Source organism: Microcaecilia unicolor, chromosome 4 (assembly GCF_901765095.1).
Source record: "Microcaecilia unicolor chromosome 4, aMicUni1.1, whole genome shotgun sequence".
NCBI classification, from domain to species: Eukaryota; Metazoa; Chordata; class Amphibia; order Gymnophiona; family Siphonopidae; genus Microcaecilia; species Microcaecilia unicolor.
In genome coordinates this window covers 170370759-170390591 of record NC_044034.1, presented here as the reverse complement: position 1 = coordinate 170390591, position 19833 = coordinate 170370759, and the positions used below count along the sequence as shown (strand labels likewise).

At 41.8% G+C, this 19833-nt stretch overlaps 1 protein-coding gene across 1 annotated transcript in view; it reads right to left on the bottom strand.

The window, feature by feature from the left end:
• Window positions 1-19833, bottom strand: part of PPFIBP2 (PPFIA binding protein 2) — a 310354-nt gene that overhangs the window by 64162 nt on the left and 226359 nt on the right. Inside the window, 4 exon segments of the mRNA XM_030200947.1 lie at window positions 4878-4989; window positions 8772-8900; window positions 10381-10473; window positions 15205-15405. Coding sequence (XP_030056807.1) covers window positions 4878-4989; window positions 8772-8900; window positions 10381-10473; window positions 15205-15405 — 535 coding nt within the window.

Here is a 19833-nt window from a genome sequence, read left to right as displayed (position 1 = left end):
GTGGTCATCTGGTCACTTAAGGCACTTTTTTGGGACTTGTTCGTGGAAAAAAAAAGAGTCCAAAAAAAGTGACCTAAATTCCTGCTAAAAATGGCCATTTTTTTCGATTATTGACCAAAGGCACCCATCTCTCCTTGGCCGATAACCACACCCCAGCCCCACCTTCACCACGCCTCCGACACGCCGTCAACTTTGGCCATTTCCGCGACGGAGTGCAGTTGAAGACGCCCAAAATCGGTTTTCGATTATACCGATTTGGGCGCCTTTGCAAGATGGGCGTCCATCTCCCGATTTGGGTCGAAATATGGGCGCCCATCACTTTCGATTATAAGGCGGATGGTCTCTACTGCGACACCCATAGCATGAGAACTTCCCAATGACCCTAGCTTCCCAGTGGTGTCAAGCTGCTGGGAACCTAGAGGATGTCATCTGAGTTCCACCAGAGTTGGTTCAGTCCGTACTCTGATGAACAATTCAATCCAATTTGACTCTGGGACTCCCATTCCAAATTCCACAGACCACAAAAGTTCCTAGAGCCCACATCAAACATGTCATAGGTGCCCCTTGCTAAAAACTTATGACACACCTTCTGCTGCCTGACCAGTAGATGAACAGATTCAGCCTACTCCAGTGGCAGAGAGTCTGCTAAATCAGACATACCACGCACCAAGGACCGCAAGTACAGGCTCCTATAGAGCTGGCATGATATGGGAGATGAGCATGGAGGCCTGACACATCTTCTGTCCATAAGAATTCAGGGATCTAGCTTCTCTGCCAGGGGGCACTGAAGCACAGACCCTAGAACTCCTGGCCCTTTTGAGTGCGGATTCCACCACCAGGGTATGATGAGGCAACTGGGGCCTATCAAACCCAGGGGAAGACTGAAGCCGGTACACAATGTCAATCTCCTTGGGAAGGAGGGGCACCGACAGAGGGGACTCCCAGTTCTTCACTTGAATGCCCCATAAGATCTCGTGAAGTGGGACCATCACAGGCTCTCCAGGAGGAGAGTTGAAGTCCAGGACCTTGAACATCTTAGCCCTGAGCTTGTCCTCCACTTCCAAAGGAATTGGGATGGTAGCTACCATCTCCTTCACAAAAGAGGGGAAGGAAAGGGTCTCAGGTGGAGACTTCCTCCTTTCCTGAGAAGGGGAGGAATCAGATGGGATGTCATAGGACTCCTCCGAGAAGTACTTTGGATCCTAATCTGAGACCCATGAGCGTTCCTCATCGGTGTCAGCCAAGATTTCCTCATGGGAGGACCCAGACCGAGCCCACCTCACCATAGAGGTACCATGACCCCAAGAGGAGCATTGAGGTGTCGGCTCCAGCTTTGACTCAGGCAAAGCTTCCTCCACTGACATTGACGGTGTGGCAACACAGGTGGCAGTTGACACTGAGACCGCAAGCAGCGTTGGAGACATCACTGCAGGCCAATGGCCATACGGGACTGTAGCAAGAGGCATGGCTGGCGCAAGCACCCCACATGCCGATGTACTCAGCAAGAACCCTGGCAAAAGCTCAGGGCCCAGAGTCACTCACTGAGCGCTGAAATCAGGAAAGGCTGGGGTGCTGGTGTAGAAGCAGGCTGCTGAATCTACAGAGTTGAAGCGGGTGTCTGGTCCTGGTTGTGTGGAGCCCCACGCATTGGCATCTCCTGTATGGAGGGGAAGCGGTCCTCCTGCTGCCGACGGTTCTCGGGGATCAGTGAAACCCTTGGTGCCCCAGAGGTCCCAGCCCCATGCGTCGAAGAGAATTGATGCCGACACCTGGCATTGATGTGCCCTGGTACCAAAGAGGATGATGTTCAATCTTCTCATTGCCTTGGGGTCGGTTCCAATGCCAATCGGTCCCATGGGCCTGCACAGCATCCAGAATTGAGGCAGATGGAGATCCACTTGATGTATGGTCATTCCCAGTATGCAACAGTCTCACAGCCATATGAACCAACGCTGAATGCACCGATGCCGGGGTTTAAAAAAGCTCTGGATGACTTCCTAAAGGAAAAGTTCATAGACCATTATTAAATTGACGGGGAAAATCCACTGCTATTTCTGGGATAAGCAGCATAAAATTTATTTAAGTTTTTCCGGATCTTGCCAGGTATTTGTGATGGAAACAGGAAACAGGATGCTGGGCTTGATGGACCTTTGGTCTGTCCCAGTGTGACAATACTTATCTACTTATGACATTGAGACTTTGAACCTGGCTCCAAAAATCTTTTCTCTCTGAGCCTCTCTGGCCATCTATGTCTCTTTCTCATACAATGACAGTTTGCAGGGGTATGATCAGGTCCCAAACACTGTAGACACCAAGAATGGGTGTCCTAGCCAGAGATGGTCCTGCTGCACCGAGTGCAGCGCTTAAAGCCTCTGGGAACCTTTGATGACATGAAAGGAAAAACAGCCATGGCCAAATCAAATGACTCAATGGTGCTAAACAAAGGGAAGAGCGCCAAAAAAGAGAAAAGGGAAAAACCCGACCGGGGCTCAGGCCTAAACGCGGCCTAGTGAGCATGGTAAAAAGAATGAAAAATTAGAAAAATGGCAAAAATAATCTAAAATAATATACAGGGAACAATAAAATAAGGTAAAATAAAATTTTTAAAATTGTCCACTCTGCAGATTTCATTTACCGAGGAACCAAATGGTGGAACTCCTTACTGCTCAAAATAAGAAATACACAGGAATATACTGGATTCTGCAAAATCCTCAAATCGTTCCTATTCAAACAAACCCTCATAAAGAACAACCATATCTCAAACAACTAATTATTACCTGAATTGGTTATTACTCTATTTACCATTAACCTTCTCTTTGCTTCATATACAATTTCTCATTCATAATAGATTTTCTAAATGTTAAACATCCATAGCTATCCCAGTACATTTATGATACTGTATTGTAAAATTGGATTCTTACAACCAATTACTTTCTTATGCATTATTCTTTGTTATGTATCCTACACTTTTTATTGTAAGCCACACTGAATTGAAACTTGTTTGGGATAATGTGGGATATAAATGTCACAAATAAATAAATAAATAAAGGTAAACCCTAAAAGAGGTATTAAGAAAAAAAAAAAAAAGGAAAAAGTAAGGCACAAAAAGACCAACCAAACCATCCGTGAGGAGTGGATAACAAACATGTCCTCTCCGCACCATGGAAAAAAAAGAGAACTGCTGATCCGGTTCTTGCGCATACACGATGGAGCACGTCTCGCACTCAAAGACCTAGTTTTAAGCATGTTACCAGCTCCGGACCGTCAATGCAGACCCTGTATTACCCATCTGTGAGAATTATAGGCCTGCTTGTCCTCAGAGAATATAGGCACACTCTTACAGAATTGCCCTTTGTGAGGGCAGTGCTGGGGTGGAGCAAGGGCAGTCCTGGAACATATCTGGATAGCACAAATATTTAGGCCCCAATGCTCAAAAGCAAACATGAGCACTAGAGACCATTAGTACCGTACTACCACCTGCATTTACCTGCGCAGAATGTTCAAAGGCCCAGAGCATGGGAACAAATGAGTGCGCAGACAAACAGCGCAAGCAACATGCTAATAACAGTGCAAGTAGCATGCTAATGTAGTCAAGCACATGTAAATGAGGTCATTCTGTGTTCCTCCCCAATGCTCAGAAAACAGCGCCTAAAACAAAATTGCTGTACCACTGCAAAAAATAAATCCAGGTTGGAGCAGGCGTTAGAGTGTTAGAACAGAGGATTTCACATGATTTTTTCTGGAAAATCTGCCAGTTTTGATTGCTTTTGGAAGCAGAAGGAAGTCCGTGCAAGCCCTTAAGTGCTGGTCATGAGAAACGAGTATGCGCGAATCACAGTAGGCCCAAAAGTAAAAGCACACATTGGCATCTGTTTCCTGCATTTAAATATAAGCATCAAAGCAAATAAACATTTTTTAACACTTATCTTAAGGCCGCAGAAAACAGATGCCAGTGTGTGCTTGATGTTCGGGTTTTGCCAGGCGCATGCACACAGAAGCATTGCTAATTGCGGAACTCCTCTGCGCACGCGCCATGCACAATCCTCCTGATGAGCTCCCTAATGCCCAGGGAATTGTTCTTCGGCTCTGTTCCGGCGGTATTTTTACAGCACTGCTCAGAACAACGCCAGAGTTTTGAGCCTCGGCTTATCAGTGTGTTGCCTGGATAACTTATCGAGATAACAGAAGACAGAACGCTGTCCTAAGTTATCTGGATAACAGGGATAGTCAGTCTGCAACCTAGATAACTTTTCCAGATAACAGAAAGATAGAAAGCTGCCCTAAGTTGCCTGGATAGCAGGGATATTCAGTGTGCTAGCTGGATAATTTATCCAAAAATAACCAGATAGAAAGCTGTCTTAAGTTACCTGAACAATTTATCTAGATAGCATGGATTTTCAGTCTGCTACCTGGATAACTTATCCAGATAACTGAAGACAGATAGAAAGTTGTGCTAGGTTATCTGGATAGCACTCAATACTGCAACTAACCAGATAAATTCCAGTGCTAACCATCCTATCCAGAAATTCCGCTGAATAACTAAATACCTTTTGACCATTGCAACCAGTGTTTAAAAAAAAAAAAAAATCCACTGACACTGAATTATTGACCCACAACCTTTTTTGTTCCATTTTAGTTGGGATTCTCAGCTCCAAAATGTTCCAATGAGCTACTAAATTATTCATATAGTTTATTGGTGTTATTATTATTATTTTTGCTTCACACCACATAATCGTCTAATGAGTGGCTACTGAGTGGGTAATTAGAGTAATAATGTTAAAACGTTTATTCAGCCACTCACACTGCTCTGCCTTTCCTACAGGCAGAACGTGGAAAGTTCCTTTTAATACAGCTCTCAGCACGAAACAACATCTTACCTCTCTCTGTGTTTTCACTGGGTGGTAGTGTCCTGGATGAAATTTGGCATTTCAGGCGTTCAATTTCTGCATCTTTCAATGCTAACTGCTCCTGCAGCTGTGCTATTTCAGCCTGGGTAGAACAACATTCATATCCTCTCATCACAACCACAGTTTGTACGGATGCAAGCTTAAAAACTCTGAAGCACACACGTGGTTAGAAAAGCCTCCCCTCTTAAACCATAGATCCAAATTAAAGAAGCCTGAGATTTTCTCAAGTGATTAGTATTACACTGCATAGAACCCAGATAAGTCCACTCACAGTTTGTTATATGCAGCAAATCTGCAGCAAAGGGACTTCTTTTCTGCACAGTGGCACCACCTTCTGCCAGCCTTCTAGATGCAGTCAGAGCCAGCATAAGGATCTGCCCAGAGGAAAAACCTGACTCTGTGTGAGTGCAAATAGAGGAAAGCTCCTACAGCATCTTTCCTAAAATGGAGAGGATTAACAAACCAAGTCTTGTCTTTCCATTAAAATTGCTTCATGTTTTGTGCTGGTTTGGCTTCTTCTGATTTTGAAGATTAAATGAATTGGGAGGACAGTATGTGTTATTTGGTACCGACTGGTTTTCTTGAGTTATTTGTTCAGCCTAGTTTTGAAATTAATAAAAAGGAGTAAAAATAAATATTTTTGTTATGAAAAACCCAATAGCTAATGGAATAACTTCTTTAACCTTGCCTCTACTCTAATGACTAGCAAATGTATTTAGAAAAGAAAACCAACTTTCCAATGGATATGAAAGTAAAATTTCATATCAGCTTTTGCTAGAGCACAAACTTTCTGAGTTTAAATTAAAATCTCACTTTATGGATTCTATCCATTCAGACATGTTGGGCTTTGTAGGGTGACTTTACATTAAGAGAACCTCAATGAATCAGTAAATTTCTCTGGGCAGTGGGGTTTGTGTATACATAAAAAACATCATGCATCCAGTGCTAACTGGACTGAAAGTCCCCTCTCCATAACCACAATCTGTTCACATGCAGTTTAGAGAAACACTCTGCAGATGTCTCACCCACCTCCCCGCTCCCCCCGTTTTCTATTTCTGTTGATGGCTCTCTCATTCTCCCTGTCTCCTCAGCTCGAAACCTTGGGGTCATCTTTGACTCTTCTCTCTCCTTCTCTGCTCATATCCAGCAGACCGCCAAGACCTGTCGTTTCTTTCTTTACAACATCCGTAAAATCCGCCCCTTTCTTTCCGAGCACTCTACCAAAACCCTCATCCACACCCTTGTCACCTCTCGTTTAGACTACTGCAATCTGCTTCTTGCTGGCCTCCCACTTAGTCACCTCTCCCCTCTCCAGTCGGTTCAAAACTCTGCTGCCCGTCTCATCTTCCGCCAGGGTCGCTTTACTCATACTACCCCTCTCCTCAAGTCGCTTCACTGGCTCCCTATCCGTTTTCGCATCCTGTTCAAACTTCTTCTACTAACCTATAAATGTATTCACTCTGCTGCTCCCCAGTATCTCTCCACACTCGTCCTTCCCTACACCCCTTCCCGTGCACTCCGCTCCATGGATAAATCCTTCTTATCTGTTCCCTTCTCCACTACTGCCAACTCCAGACTTCGCGCCTTCTGTCTCGCTGCACCCTACGCCTGGAATAAACTTCCTGAGCCCCTACGTCTTGCCCCATCCTTGGCCACCTTTAAATCTAGACTGAAAGCCCACCTCTTTAACATTGCTTTTGACTCGTAACCACTTGTAACCACTCGCCTCCACCTACCCTCCTCTCTTCCTTCCCGTTCACATTAATTGATTTGATTTGCTTACTTTATTTATTTTTTGTCTATTAGATTGTAAGCTCTTTGAGCAGGGACTGTCTTTCTTCTATGTTTGTGCAGCGCTGCATATGCCTTGTAGCGCTATAGAAATGCTAAATAGTAGTAGTAGTAGTAGTACTCACCCCCACATGTTCTAGACACACTGAGGTCAACTTTCAGTGGTCCCCAGATTGCATAACTTTAAACAGATGACATATCTGTTCAAAATTATGTAGATTTTCCTGGCACTATCTAATTGGCACACTGAAAATCCACATATAACTTTAAATTGATATCTTATTTGTTTAAAGTTATGTTGTCCATCGACCACTGCAAAGTTTATCTCAGGTGTATATATGTTATATTCATTATATATGACAGTGGACTAGCTAGACCTAGATTTTTGGGTGGCTCAGAGTTAACTTGGATGGGCCCTCCCCCCCTCTCCCACCCATAGATTTATAAAATATACAGGTTTTTGTTTTTTAAATATTCCCCTCAGCCTTCTCACTATACATCCAACATTTCTCCTTCTCTCCACAATTCCCCACCCGCGGACTGGCAACTCCCCTTGTTTCTGAAGCCCCCTCCCCTGTGGACCTCAATTCACAGACACAATTCACGTTCGCTGCCTGTGCCAGTCCTGCAGGCTTCTTGCTGCTGCATCCCACCAGTGAGGAAACAGGAAGTGACAGTAGCAAAGGCAGGACATAGCAGAGGGAAGCCTGCAGGACCGGTGCAGGCAGCAAAAATGAATCACTGCAGCTGTCAGGGACACCTCTGAAGTATACCGGGAAGAGGGTTCAATGAAAGAGACAGATGCCAGGCCGCCAGTGGAGGAATGGAAAAAAGGGGAGTGTGGTGCTGCCAGTGGCCCACCCAGGCCAACCTGGAGCTACGCCATTAATATGTAATATCTTATCCATGTAAAGTTATGCCTACTAATTAAGAGAAACCTAATGGTTAGAGCAATAGGCTGAGACCCAGGGATCTAGGGCAAGTGACTTAACCCTCCATTACCTCAGGTACAAACTTAGCTTGTGAGCGCTCCCGGAAGGGGAAATACCACCTTGAACTATTGAGATAAGCATGAATTAAATCCAAATCCCTTTTATTCTTTCTTTATTGGGATTTATTAACCACCTTTTTGAAGAGAATCACCCAAGGTGATATACAAGCAGGTACAACTTGACATAAAACTTCAATTTTCTTAAAAACATAACAATGGTAAAAAAAAAAAAGATCAAACAAAATGAATACAATTAATGAGGTAAACTTTACACAGGTTACCTGTTTTAACAGCTGAATTTTGCTGCTGACCAGACACTTGATACCCCATATCCCACCCCTAATTTTAAACTAGCTTTGACCATTTAGCAAATCAAGGGGCCCTTTTACTAAGCTGCGCTAAAAAAGCCAGTGTTATCACTAGTGTGGGGATTTCCTGTGCGATGATGCCACTCTTAGTGCAGCTATAAAATGGCTGCATTTTCCATATACTCTGTTAATGACCACACATTAATTTTATAGCGTGTGGGCCCTTACCGAAACTTATTTTATAGGCGGTAAGGCCTCCTGTGCTAACCACGTGCTAATCAGTTAACGCATGGCGATGTAGCTGCGCTTAGCATTGGGTACGCTTACACTCCACCTCAAACACGCCTCTAGTGTGCAGAGATCCAAAAACTACCACGGGATGCCTGAGTTTACCCCACAGTAGTGCTTACAACAGCTCAGTAAACAGGCCCCTAAAAAAGCCATAGTTATCCATTTACGTTCCATGGATTTTAGGGGGGGAAAAGCACATACGTGCTTTTAAATATCAACCTGCCTGCTTTTAAAATAGAATGTCACAGAAAAAATACTGTTGTATTTATACAAAATATAGAATTTCATGCAGGTTACAAAATCACATGCAGCATTCTTTCTGTTTTAGCATCTGGTGCAGGAATGGGCAATTTAATTTAAAAATCATTATTTGGAAAAACTTTTTTTGAAACAAACAGCTATGAAGCAGTTCTGGTTAGCTATAAAGGAGGCTGGGCGCCTCTGTTATGTGCATTATTTTATTTGCATAACATTGAACAGCACCTGAGCAGTTTTGCATTTCTCTTCCCACTGCAGTTTCTCTGCTTGCAGCTGCTCAACATAGACCTGCAAGCTAGAGAGCTGGCTCATTAGGGACTGGTAACAGACATGAAGGGAATAAGAAATAGACAGCTGGAAAGGAAAGAAAAGCCAAAGGGGTGGGATTTGAGTTTTAAAATCAGAAACATGAATTAACAAGAGACGAGTAAGGTTTACATCGCAAAAAGGAAGATTTTTTTACATTTAGTTTTGAGAATCTTACTGCCTCTCATGGCCTCAAAGATGAAACAAAATTAAATCAAGTAAGGACTTCTCAAACATTTATATATCTTTTTCCCCTACTTAATATTTTTAAGCTATATTAAAACTAAACACAGAAACATGGAAAATGGCAACAAAGACCATACGACTTATCTAGCCTACCCATCCATGCAGTATTAAAAAGAGAGCCACAAACATACTTCGATCATATAGTTAAGAGGTTCCTGAGGCCTAAACTTCAGGCTTCTGAACATCAGTGAATTTGTGAGAAAGCCAATTCTTTAAAATTCAGAGATGTAGAGGTATTTAAACAGAGGACTAATTGCACAGATATAAATATTGCACAGACTAGGGTGAACATCTTTTGAGTTACATAAGAAAAATTATCTTTTAAAGGGCTTTGGGATTTTGCAGTACTGAGGTGGTGTATGTTAGGAGCCAGTCCTGAACTCACACCAGAAATCAAAATCACTGCTATATGCAATAAAAGTGAGCCAAGCACAGAGCAATCAAGCCATTGTGACATCACTGATGAGGTTGGCTCTTAGTCACTGATGGAATGAGGCATTATAACATCTTAATATCAGTTCTGGTTACCAGAGACTGGAACTCGTCACATTAAGGGGTGTAGTTATCAATGTGGGCTACTATTAAGACAGATTATTTTATCACTAACTTGTGCCATTTCAGCATAGGTCACATTTTATGCATCGAGACCTAGGGGGTCTTTTACTACAGCTTAGCTCGAGTTATCTGCAACAGAGCCCATAGGAATAAAATGGGTCCTGCTGCAGATAATTCGAGCTAAGCTTTAGTAAAAGACCCCCCCTAGTTACTAATCACTTGGGTTAACAATAATATAGCACGTCTTAACAGTAGCCCATGCTGATAACTCCCCCCACCCCCTATCTGGACACTGTGGAGGCTCCTGTGCATGTTATTTACTTTAATGACTAGTGATTTCTTCTGATTCTGTCTTTCCTATTGATTTTATGGTGTTCCTTTCTATCTTTAACTGCATTTATTACACTTTTACTGTAAACCTTTCTGGCCTGCTCCTCCATAAAAAGGCAGTACAGAAATCTTTCGTCACTTAACCCTCCATTGCCCCAGGTACAAATAAGTACCTGTATATCATATGTAAGCGCATTGAGCCTGCCATGAGTGGGAAAGCGCAGGGTACAAATGTAACAAAAAAAATAAAAAAAATTAAGCATTACTAATTATTGATCAAGTTTTATCAGTAAAACACATTTAAAGCAGTAAATAAAATACAACAGATGCAGGCAGTGTCACTTAGCAGAGAAATACCTCCTATCTTTCATGGCAACATGGTAGAAGCACCTCTTACCTTGGTTGCTTTTAATTTCCACTCATATTGGGCTCTTTCATTTTCCAGCTCTTCCACCTTAAATTTAAGTGATTTGAGTTCCTGTAGTAATCCCTATCAAAGGAAAAGACAAGGGAAGCTGATTAACAGGACAAGGACAGATTGTGTATCTATTGTCTTTAAAAATACAAAATAAATAAGGATAGAACAATTGTGCAGGTTCATGCAGGACAAATGGCAATGATTATCTAATACAAAACAACAAAATACTTCTATACATAAAGCACTGCAAAAAACTAAGCAACTGAAAACTAACTGCAAGTAATCGTCACCGAATTCAGATACTAACAAAGAGTGAACTCCCACTCTCTGTCCCATATCCTTATTTATAACATTGAAATTTTCTGTAATCTATTGCTTCTACATATCAGAGTGCTTGTGAAGAGCCACAAACAGGTCTGGCGGTCTCCACTGCAAATCTGACAGACTGAAATGTATGCAGCATACCCAAGTTTAAAAGTAAGGTTCATTCATGTCATGGCATGCAAAAAACAAATTCATATTACTAATGATAGTAAGGAATAATGAAGATTAATTACAAAAAGAAAGAAAGAAAGAACACAGTTTAGAAACACTAACTTGTGAATATGTACATCCTATAGGGGGAGGGGCAGTGAAAAGGGGAAACCAGATTTTTAGGTTCATATTTACAGTACAAGCATGAGATAAGTACAAAGGACATTAACTGTGGTTAAGCAGATCAAGTAGAGCCTGCAGGACGGAAAGAGAAAAGAAAAATAGGCAGACATGATGGGTCTTGTGGCTTTTATCTGCCATCACATGTTCTGTCTCTGTTTCTATATTAGATAAATGTGTTCATGCAGGAGAACTGCTACACTATTACTTCTGCTCTAGGGTAATAATATATAAACAGAGCATTAATGCATGCTTTTTAATGCAAATTTAGAAACCAAATTGTCAGCTACTGATGCTATATATCTTAATACATTTTATGCCACTAAATAGAAAATAGAGAACATTCAGTGCATAGATCCTAGTAATACAATAAATACTTCCTAACATTTATCATTAGCCAGATAGTATGTCTTCATTACTTACACTGCTTTGTGGAAAAATATTAACTACACATCATTGCTTTATAACAGTGGCCTTAACACAAGCCCTTCTGCAACCCAGTCCACATTTCTTTACAGCACTACAAGAGTAATTCAATAAAGGGGTGACTACTTTTAGGTGTCAAGAACGTGCCTCTTGGAAGTATATTCTATACAATAAGGTAGGTGCCTTGGCGTCTACTTTGCATCATGGAATACTAGCATAACAGATCAAATATGTGTCTATATTTTATGCATGAGCACTTATACCAGCGATAGAGTTGGTCTGAGTGCTAGCTCCTAGATTGTGAAGATATGCACATAGATTATAGTATTTTATAATAAACATGTGCCCTGTCCATGCTCTGCCCAAACCTCACCCTTGTGAACACCCACCTGCAAAGTATGCGTCATTAAATATTGGCACATACTTACAGAATAGCTTGAAGCCAGAACATTGTAGCATAGTAACTGATGGTACTGTAGATAAAGACCTGAATGATCCATCCAGTCTGCCCAACAGTCACACTCATCAATTCATGATTAAACCAACAATGAATATGATATAAAATACTTGATCACAGTTTTTCTTTGGCATTTCTGCATCAAAGATTGTAGAAGTCTGCCCGGCACTGTCCTTACATTCCAACTACTGGAGTTGTTGTCGCAGCCCATAAATACATAAGAATTGCCATACTGGGACAGACCGAAGGTCCATGAAGCCCAGCATTCTGTTTCCAACAGTGGCCAATCCAGGTCACAAGTATCTGGCAACATCCCAATCAGTACAATACATTTTCCCCAAGTCCATTTTAATAATGAACTATGGACTTTTCCTTTAGGTAGCCATCCAAACCTTTTTTAAACACCGCTAAGCTAACCGTTTTTAATACATTCTCTGGCAACAAATTCCAGAGTTTAATTACACATTGAGTGAAGAAATATTTTCTCCAATTCGTTTTAAATGTACTACTTTCTAGCTTTATTGGTGCCCCCTAGTCCTAGTATTTTTTGGAAAGGGTAAACAAGCGATTCGCATCTACCTGTTCCATTCCACTCATTATTTTATAGACCTCTATCATATCTCCCTTCAGCCGTCTTTTCTCTAAGCTGAAGAGCCCTAGCCACTTTTAGTCTTTCTCATAGGGAAGTCATCCCATCCCCTTTATCATTTTCTTTGCCCTTCTCTGTACCTTTTCTAATTCCACCATATCTTTTTTGAGATGCGATGACCAGAATTGAACACAATATTCGAGGTGTGGTCCCCACCATGGAGTGATACAAAGGCATTATAACATCCTCATTTTTGTTTTCCATTCCTTTCCTAATAATACCTAAACCAGATTGTCATATACAGGACACAGACCATAAAAGTCTGCCCTGCACCGGCCTTAGTTCTTCACAGCCGGAGTAGCCATCTTTGCTTTTTTTTTTTTTTTAAATAACATAAGTACATAAGTAATGCCATACTGGGAAAAGACCAAGGGTCCATTGAGCCCAGCATCCTGTCCACGACAGCGGCCAATCCAGGCCAAGGGCACCTGGCAAGCTTCCCAAACGTACAAACATTCTATACATGTTATTCCTGGAATTTTGGATTTTTCCAAGTCCGTTTAGTAGCGGTTTATGGACTTGTCCTTTAGGAAACCGTCCAACCCCTTTTTAAACTCTGCTAAGCTAACAGCCTTCACCACTTTCTCCGGCAATGAATTCCAGAGTTTAATTACACGTTGGGTGAAGAAAAATTTTCTCCGATTTGTTTTAAATTTACTACACTGTAGTTTCATCGCATGCCCCCTAGTCCTAGTATTTTTGGAAAGCGTGAACAGACGCTTCACATCCACCTGTTCCACTCCACTCATTATTTTATATACCTCTATCATGTCTCCCCTCAGCCGTCTCTTCTCCAAGCTAATTATTGTGTTCATCCCACAGCTTTTTGAATTCCATCACTATTTTTCTCTCTACCACCTCCTTGAGAGGGCATTCCAGGCAATGACCACCCTCTCCATGAAAAAGAATGTCCTGACATTACTCTTAAGTCTACCGTCCCGCTACCTCAATTCATGTCCTATAGAACCTCTCCTGTCTCCAAGGATTTATTAAACAAATCTTTAAGAGGACCTGCCAGAACCTCTCTTAGCTTCCGCAGTATCCTGGGATGGATCCCATCTGGTCTCACCTTTAATATTTCAAGTTGTTCATAAACACTTTCTTCTGTGAACAGTGCGATATCTACTCCACTCTCAGTGATATAAAATAGCGCGCTGGTACATGCACATGCAACTCCTAAGTGGTGCCAATTAACGCCAATAATTGATTGTTAGTGTCCAATTATTGCTCAATGGCTCATTAACCAATTAAGTTAAACACGCTTCTTAAGATCACCCTCATTATAGTACAAATAATATTATAGTACAAATGTGGGGTTTTTTTTTTTATAGAATCTAGGGGTTCTATCCCTGATCTACACAGTAAATTAGAACTGGTGATTTTCTGCCTGATCTAGCCAGGGCGCTGACTCAGAATATTTTTTTGAACTTGCTTCCTTTTCTCCATAGCCACATGGAAGGGAGTGAAAGGGAGAGTAGATGACATGGTTGGGCAGACTGGATAGGCCAAATGGTCTTTATCTATCTTCATTTTTCTATGTTTCTATGGAAGGCAGAGGCTGCTGCTGACTCCAACCAGATACCTATATTTTTTAAACTACAACTAGCTAAATTTACATCACATTGTCTGACACAGGGTGCATTTCCCTGCAGCTAAGACTATGGTGGAGGCAAGGGGAATGAGTTTGGCACACAGTCAAGGGACAATCAATCCACAGAAATATTCATGATAGGACCTGACCAACCAAATGTCATCAATAATATTGGAGTTTCTAAGTTAAAATGATAAAATGAGGGTGACCATATAGATCTCAGAGGAAAATGTTCAAGCAGTGTGAGTTCTGGGTGTGCCCCCACTGCATGTATAGTGATTTATAGTGGCCCACCAGAAGGTGCCCAAATCCTCCAAACTTAATATCACAAACTGCCATGCATTTATCTTATGCCAGTGCCCTGCAGACAGTCACAGAATGAATACACATTCCTAATGGTAACTGGAAATGTTGCAGTCCTGTAAATCACTGGGGTAGAGTGCCGTCGCCATAGGTAGAGGAATGGGGCAGGCCAGTGGGGCCATGGCCCTACCAATATTTTACCCAACACAAGATCAGTAACTGGAGAGCCAGGAGGTGGGAGCAGAGATTGGTTTGTTGGCCCCTCCAACCAGAAAGGTATTCTGCTACCCTTGATCATTGCAACTACAAAGTTTTCACAGGAGACATAACTACAGCAACTCTATTATTAAGAGACCTATAAAAGAGCCAAGCACTGCTTACTTTGGCACCTCCAATCAAGAGGTTTCAGGAACAATAAATATACAGGATAGATTTAATGTAACCTTTAAAATGATCTGAACCATCCAGTGCCCAGAGGCTGATTCATACATGTATTTTAACTCTAGCTTTATTACAACAAAAGCATCTTCTACAGTCTTAGCTTGTTTATCAGCTACCCTTTTCACATAGCTTGATCTAGTCCATTGATGGATCATATTAATTCCTTTAAAGAAAACCAGAGAAATGATTAGCAACTGCATGGTCCACAAGGAACTTCTTGTTAGTGCAAATCAATTTCATCAAGCTGTAAGAGACACTGCACAGACTCATGCTCTGATATACTTCTCCTGCATGCTCCGTGCCACAATGGGGAAACTCCTCCTGCTGGGGGACCTCTATTACTGGGCTAGTGTTGTCCGGGCCATCTGTGGCGGTAATGGCAGATTTGCTATCTTGGGGTTTTCTCTCCTGGAATTTATTATTGATCTCCTGCTGCAGTCTGCGCATCTGCTCCTGCAGTTCACGGATCAGACTGAACACTGACTGCAAGAGGGGAAGACATACAGCAGGTGACAAAGAAAACGAGGGAACAATAAAAGGAAGAAAATAAGGTAAAAATTAGCAGCATGGAAAATTCTGCATTCAAAACCTGTGTGAATTAATCCATTTTCATCAAAGAGAAATAACGAACATGAGGGAAGTGCTCAAGGACACTTTAGGGGATTTTTAGTTAAATATAGAAGTCAGCTTTGGTGCAGTAATGCATTTACTGCTCCTCCTCCTCCCCCATTTCACTCTGTCTTTATGGATATTTCTGCCACCTTATGAACTATGTGCCCAATATTTAGCCAGCGGCAATCAGCATTTTGCTGACTGCTGCCAGCATGAAACCCGTAAATTCAATTCTGGGCCATGTCCGGGCACCGACATTGCGTTTCCGGGTTTCTGGAGCCGGCTAACGCATAACCAGTTAAGTGCAATATTCAGCACTTAACCGGCTAAGGCAGTGGTTCCCCTAACCTGGTCCTGGAGGCACCCCAGCCAGTCAGGTTTTCAGGATTGCCAGAATGAATATTCATGAGACATATTTGCATACACTGTCTCCATCGCATGCAAATCTCTCTCATGAACATTCACTGTGGATATCCTGAAAACCTGACTGGCTGGGGTGCCTCCAGGACCAGGTCTGGAAATCACTAGGTTATGGAGTTTACTGCATAAAGATAGGACTGACTTTTATGTGGTCCTATTTATGCAGTTAACCTGGCCGGTTAAAAGCTGAATATTGGCACTTAGCCAGCCAAGGGCCGACTCTGCCCCCAGAACACCCCCAAAATAACCAGTTTTCAGTTCAGTGCTAAACAGTTATTTTCAGTGGCACTAACCGGTTAAGTGCCGCTGAAAATCAGTGGGTAGCCCCAAACAGGCAATTTGACCAGCCAGGAATCATTTCTGGACAGTTAAATCACTTTGAATATCGAACCCTCATGCCTCAAACCTTTTAGTCCATAAGGAGCCACCAGCCTGTTTGTCATTTTACACTTATATACTGCTTTCCTCAAATAATTCAACCTACTCTGTTCTAAATAGAAACACTTCTTTTTCTAAGCCCTATTTTACCCTTGTTTGATCTTAGCTCTAGTTGTTCTTTCTTTATTGTCCATAAGGTCCATGTAGTTTGCATTTGTCTAGGGCCATAAACCTTTCTTTTAAAATAAACTTACCCCCCTCAAGACTCGCATGCTTCATCTGTTTATTCTACATTTATCAACTTGCTTTTACATTCTATCATTTTAATCATGTATTTCCCGCCACCTTTGTTCCCCTTCGTAAAAGGACCCCTTTTTGTCATGCTGATTCTACTACTACTACTACTATTTAGCATTTTTATAGCGCTACAAGGCGTACACAGCCACAAACATAGAAGAAAGACAGTCCCTGCTCAAAGAGCTTACAATCTAATAGACACTAATTCGCCCTTAAGTGAATCATGGAAATACAATCTGAAACTGAGGTTTGTAGAGCAGGGAAATCCAAAGTTAATGGGATAAATATATCATCAGCATAAGAATAGCCAAATAACCTTAATGGGTCTAAAACCAAGCCAAAGAGCTCAAACATTAAATCAGAGAGAGCAGAGAGCCCTGTGGAATTCCATGTTTCGGACTCCAACCAAATGAAAAAGAATTATTTTTCTTAACATAATATTGTCTGTTTTTAAGCAAACCCAACCATTTCTGAACTGCTCCGGAGACACCAAACTCACTTAAATATACCAGACTGGGAAAAAAATGCACAAGTCTTATTCCTCTGAACTTAAGACTGCATTGCTACTGTTATTCTTTTAAAAATATTTAAAAGTCTGTTTTCTCAGAATTGTTATAACTGATGTGTTTTATGTTCTTTTATATAAGATACTGTAAGAGCAGGTACATTTCCACTTATATTTACTTACGTGATTATAATATATAGATAGATAAATGGATACATAGATAGATATAAATAGATATAGATAGATAAAAACATATACACTTCTGCTGTGTATTTGTTATGCTTATATATGCTGCATACTTTAACGTGCTGTTATTCGCCTCAAGCTTTTTGGTCAGGTATGTCCTCAATTAAATTAAAGGAAGTATAGTATTTTCTGTTTTCTTGTGCTCCTTACTCACTTTATTAAATATCTGTTCTTTCTCCTTAGGGGTAAACTGATTCCACTAGGTCTACATTCCCTCCTTTGTCTTGGCAGAACAATGAAACAATCTCCAAAGAACATACACCCTTTCCTTTCCTTTCTTTTTTTTTCTAATTTCTTGATATGCCACCTTTCAAAAATACAGCAAAGTGACTTACAATATAAAAGTTAAAAGAAAGGACAGAAGAAGGATGATTTCCCCCACCTTCTCCTTTTTTAAAAGGCCCTTTCTTCCCTCCAGAAACAAGTTTCAGAAACATTGGTGACACAAAGTACAGTTCTGCAAGTTTGCCTATATTATCAATGAGTATGAAATTTCCCTATTATATCTCTAAACATCTTTTTTTTCACCTGACCAGTGGAATACTGGAAATTCAGTCTTAGAGGACCTGTTTTTTTTTCTCTCTTTACTAAAGGGTCCCTTTTACTAAGCTGCGGTAAAAAGGGCCCTGCACTAGTGGCGGGGGCCATTTTTGCCATGCGCTGCGACCCTCCAAAAAAAAAGATATGGCCATGTGGTAAGATTGCTCTTACTGCGTGGCCATGCGGGAGGAAGCAGTTACTACCATCCACTGAGGTGGTGGTAAGGGCTCCTGTGTTAACCCGGTGTTGGGTAACCCCCTGTGGAAATATTTTTTTAATATTTCCGCTAGTGCCAGAAATGTCAAGCGCTGGGGGTAGAACTACCACTGGCGCCTGTGTTGGGCTGGTGGTAGCTCCGGATTGGCATGCAGTGGGCTTACTGCCACTTAGTAAAAGGGACCCAAACTGCGTTAGGCATTTAACTTGCAAACTGGAGCACATTAACTGCTGCAGCACAAATGTGGTCACTGCTTTTGTGTTATTTTTTTTTACAATTGGCTTGTGCTAATGTGCATGTTAAGGGCATTTTTTGCATTAAGGGTGTAACTAGGCAGGGCGTGGACAAGAATGGGCACGGACAGTTAGCGTGTGGCAATTACTGCACATTAAATCCACAATTCTGCAGTTAGCGCAGGTCCACTTAGTACCTCCTACACAGGAGATGCTGAGTTCATCTTTACTTGGAATCACTGTGGATTGAAATTCCATGTGTAAAGGGGAAAAGGATAATGATAGGAATGTACTACCGTCTGCCTGGCCAGGATGAACAGACGGATGCAGAAATGTTAAAGGAAATTAGGGACGCAAACAAACTGGGCAACACAATAATAATGGGTGATTTCAATTACCCTGATATTGACTGGGTAAATGTAACATCAGGGCATGCTAGGGAGGTAAAGTTCCTTGATGAAATCAAGGACAGCTTTATGGAGCAGCTAGTACAGGAGCCGACGAGAGAAGGAAAAATTCTAGACCTAGTCCTTAGTGGAGCGCATGATCTGGTGCGGGAGGTAATGGTGCTGGGGCCGCTTGATAACAGTGATCATAATATGATCGGATTTGATATTAGCTTTGAAGTAAGTATACATAGGAAATCAAATACGTTAGCGTTTAACTTTAAAAAAGGAGACTATGATCAAATGAGAAGAATGGTGAAAAGAAAACTTAGAGGAGTGACTGCGAGGGTCAAAAAATTACATCAGGCGTGGATGCTGTTCAAAAACACCATCCTGGAAGCCCAGGCCAAATATATTCCGTGTATTAAAAAAGGAGGACAGAAGACCAAACGACAGCCGGCGTGGTTAAAAAGTACATTTTTATGGTTTATAATGGGTTTTCTAGACCATTATAAACCATAAAATGTACCGCTTTGTTTGTCACCCTCCTGTCTCCATGCATATCTCCCTGTCTCTCACCTACCTACCCCATCCTGTTAGACTGCCACTGAAATGCTTTGATGTTTCACTTATATATACTGTCATCTACCAACATTTGCTTATTTCCGATCTGACGAAGAAGGGCAACCTTCGAAAGCTAATCAAGAAATTCACAAAATTCACAAGATGGCCGACGGACAGGAGCTCTGTACAGAGCTCCCGACCCAAATAGGGATCTCGGGCTGACCTGAAACTCCGAACAACAACTCGGAACCATGCATCCAAAGATACGGAGATAGTGGGAGTGAGCCGTAGCCAGGGGTGTGTTGGTAAATTGTTAACAGGGGGCTCTCTCTCGCCAGCAAAGTAAAAGAGAATTCAGGAGGGGCCCAAGCCCACATTTTGGGATCCATTTGTTAAAGTAGCCATGGAGAACCGGCTCCCAAAATTCTTAAAAACTTAACAAACGGCTCTCGAGAGCCTTGAGAGCCTGCTCCAGCACACCACTGGCCGTAGCCATATTCTAGGCTTCGGACG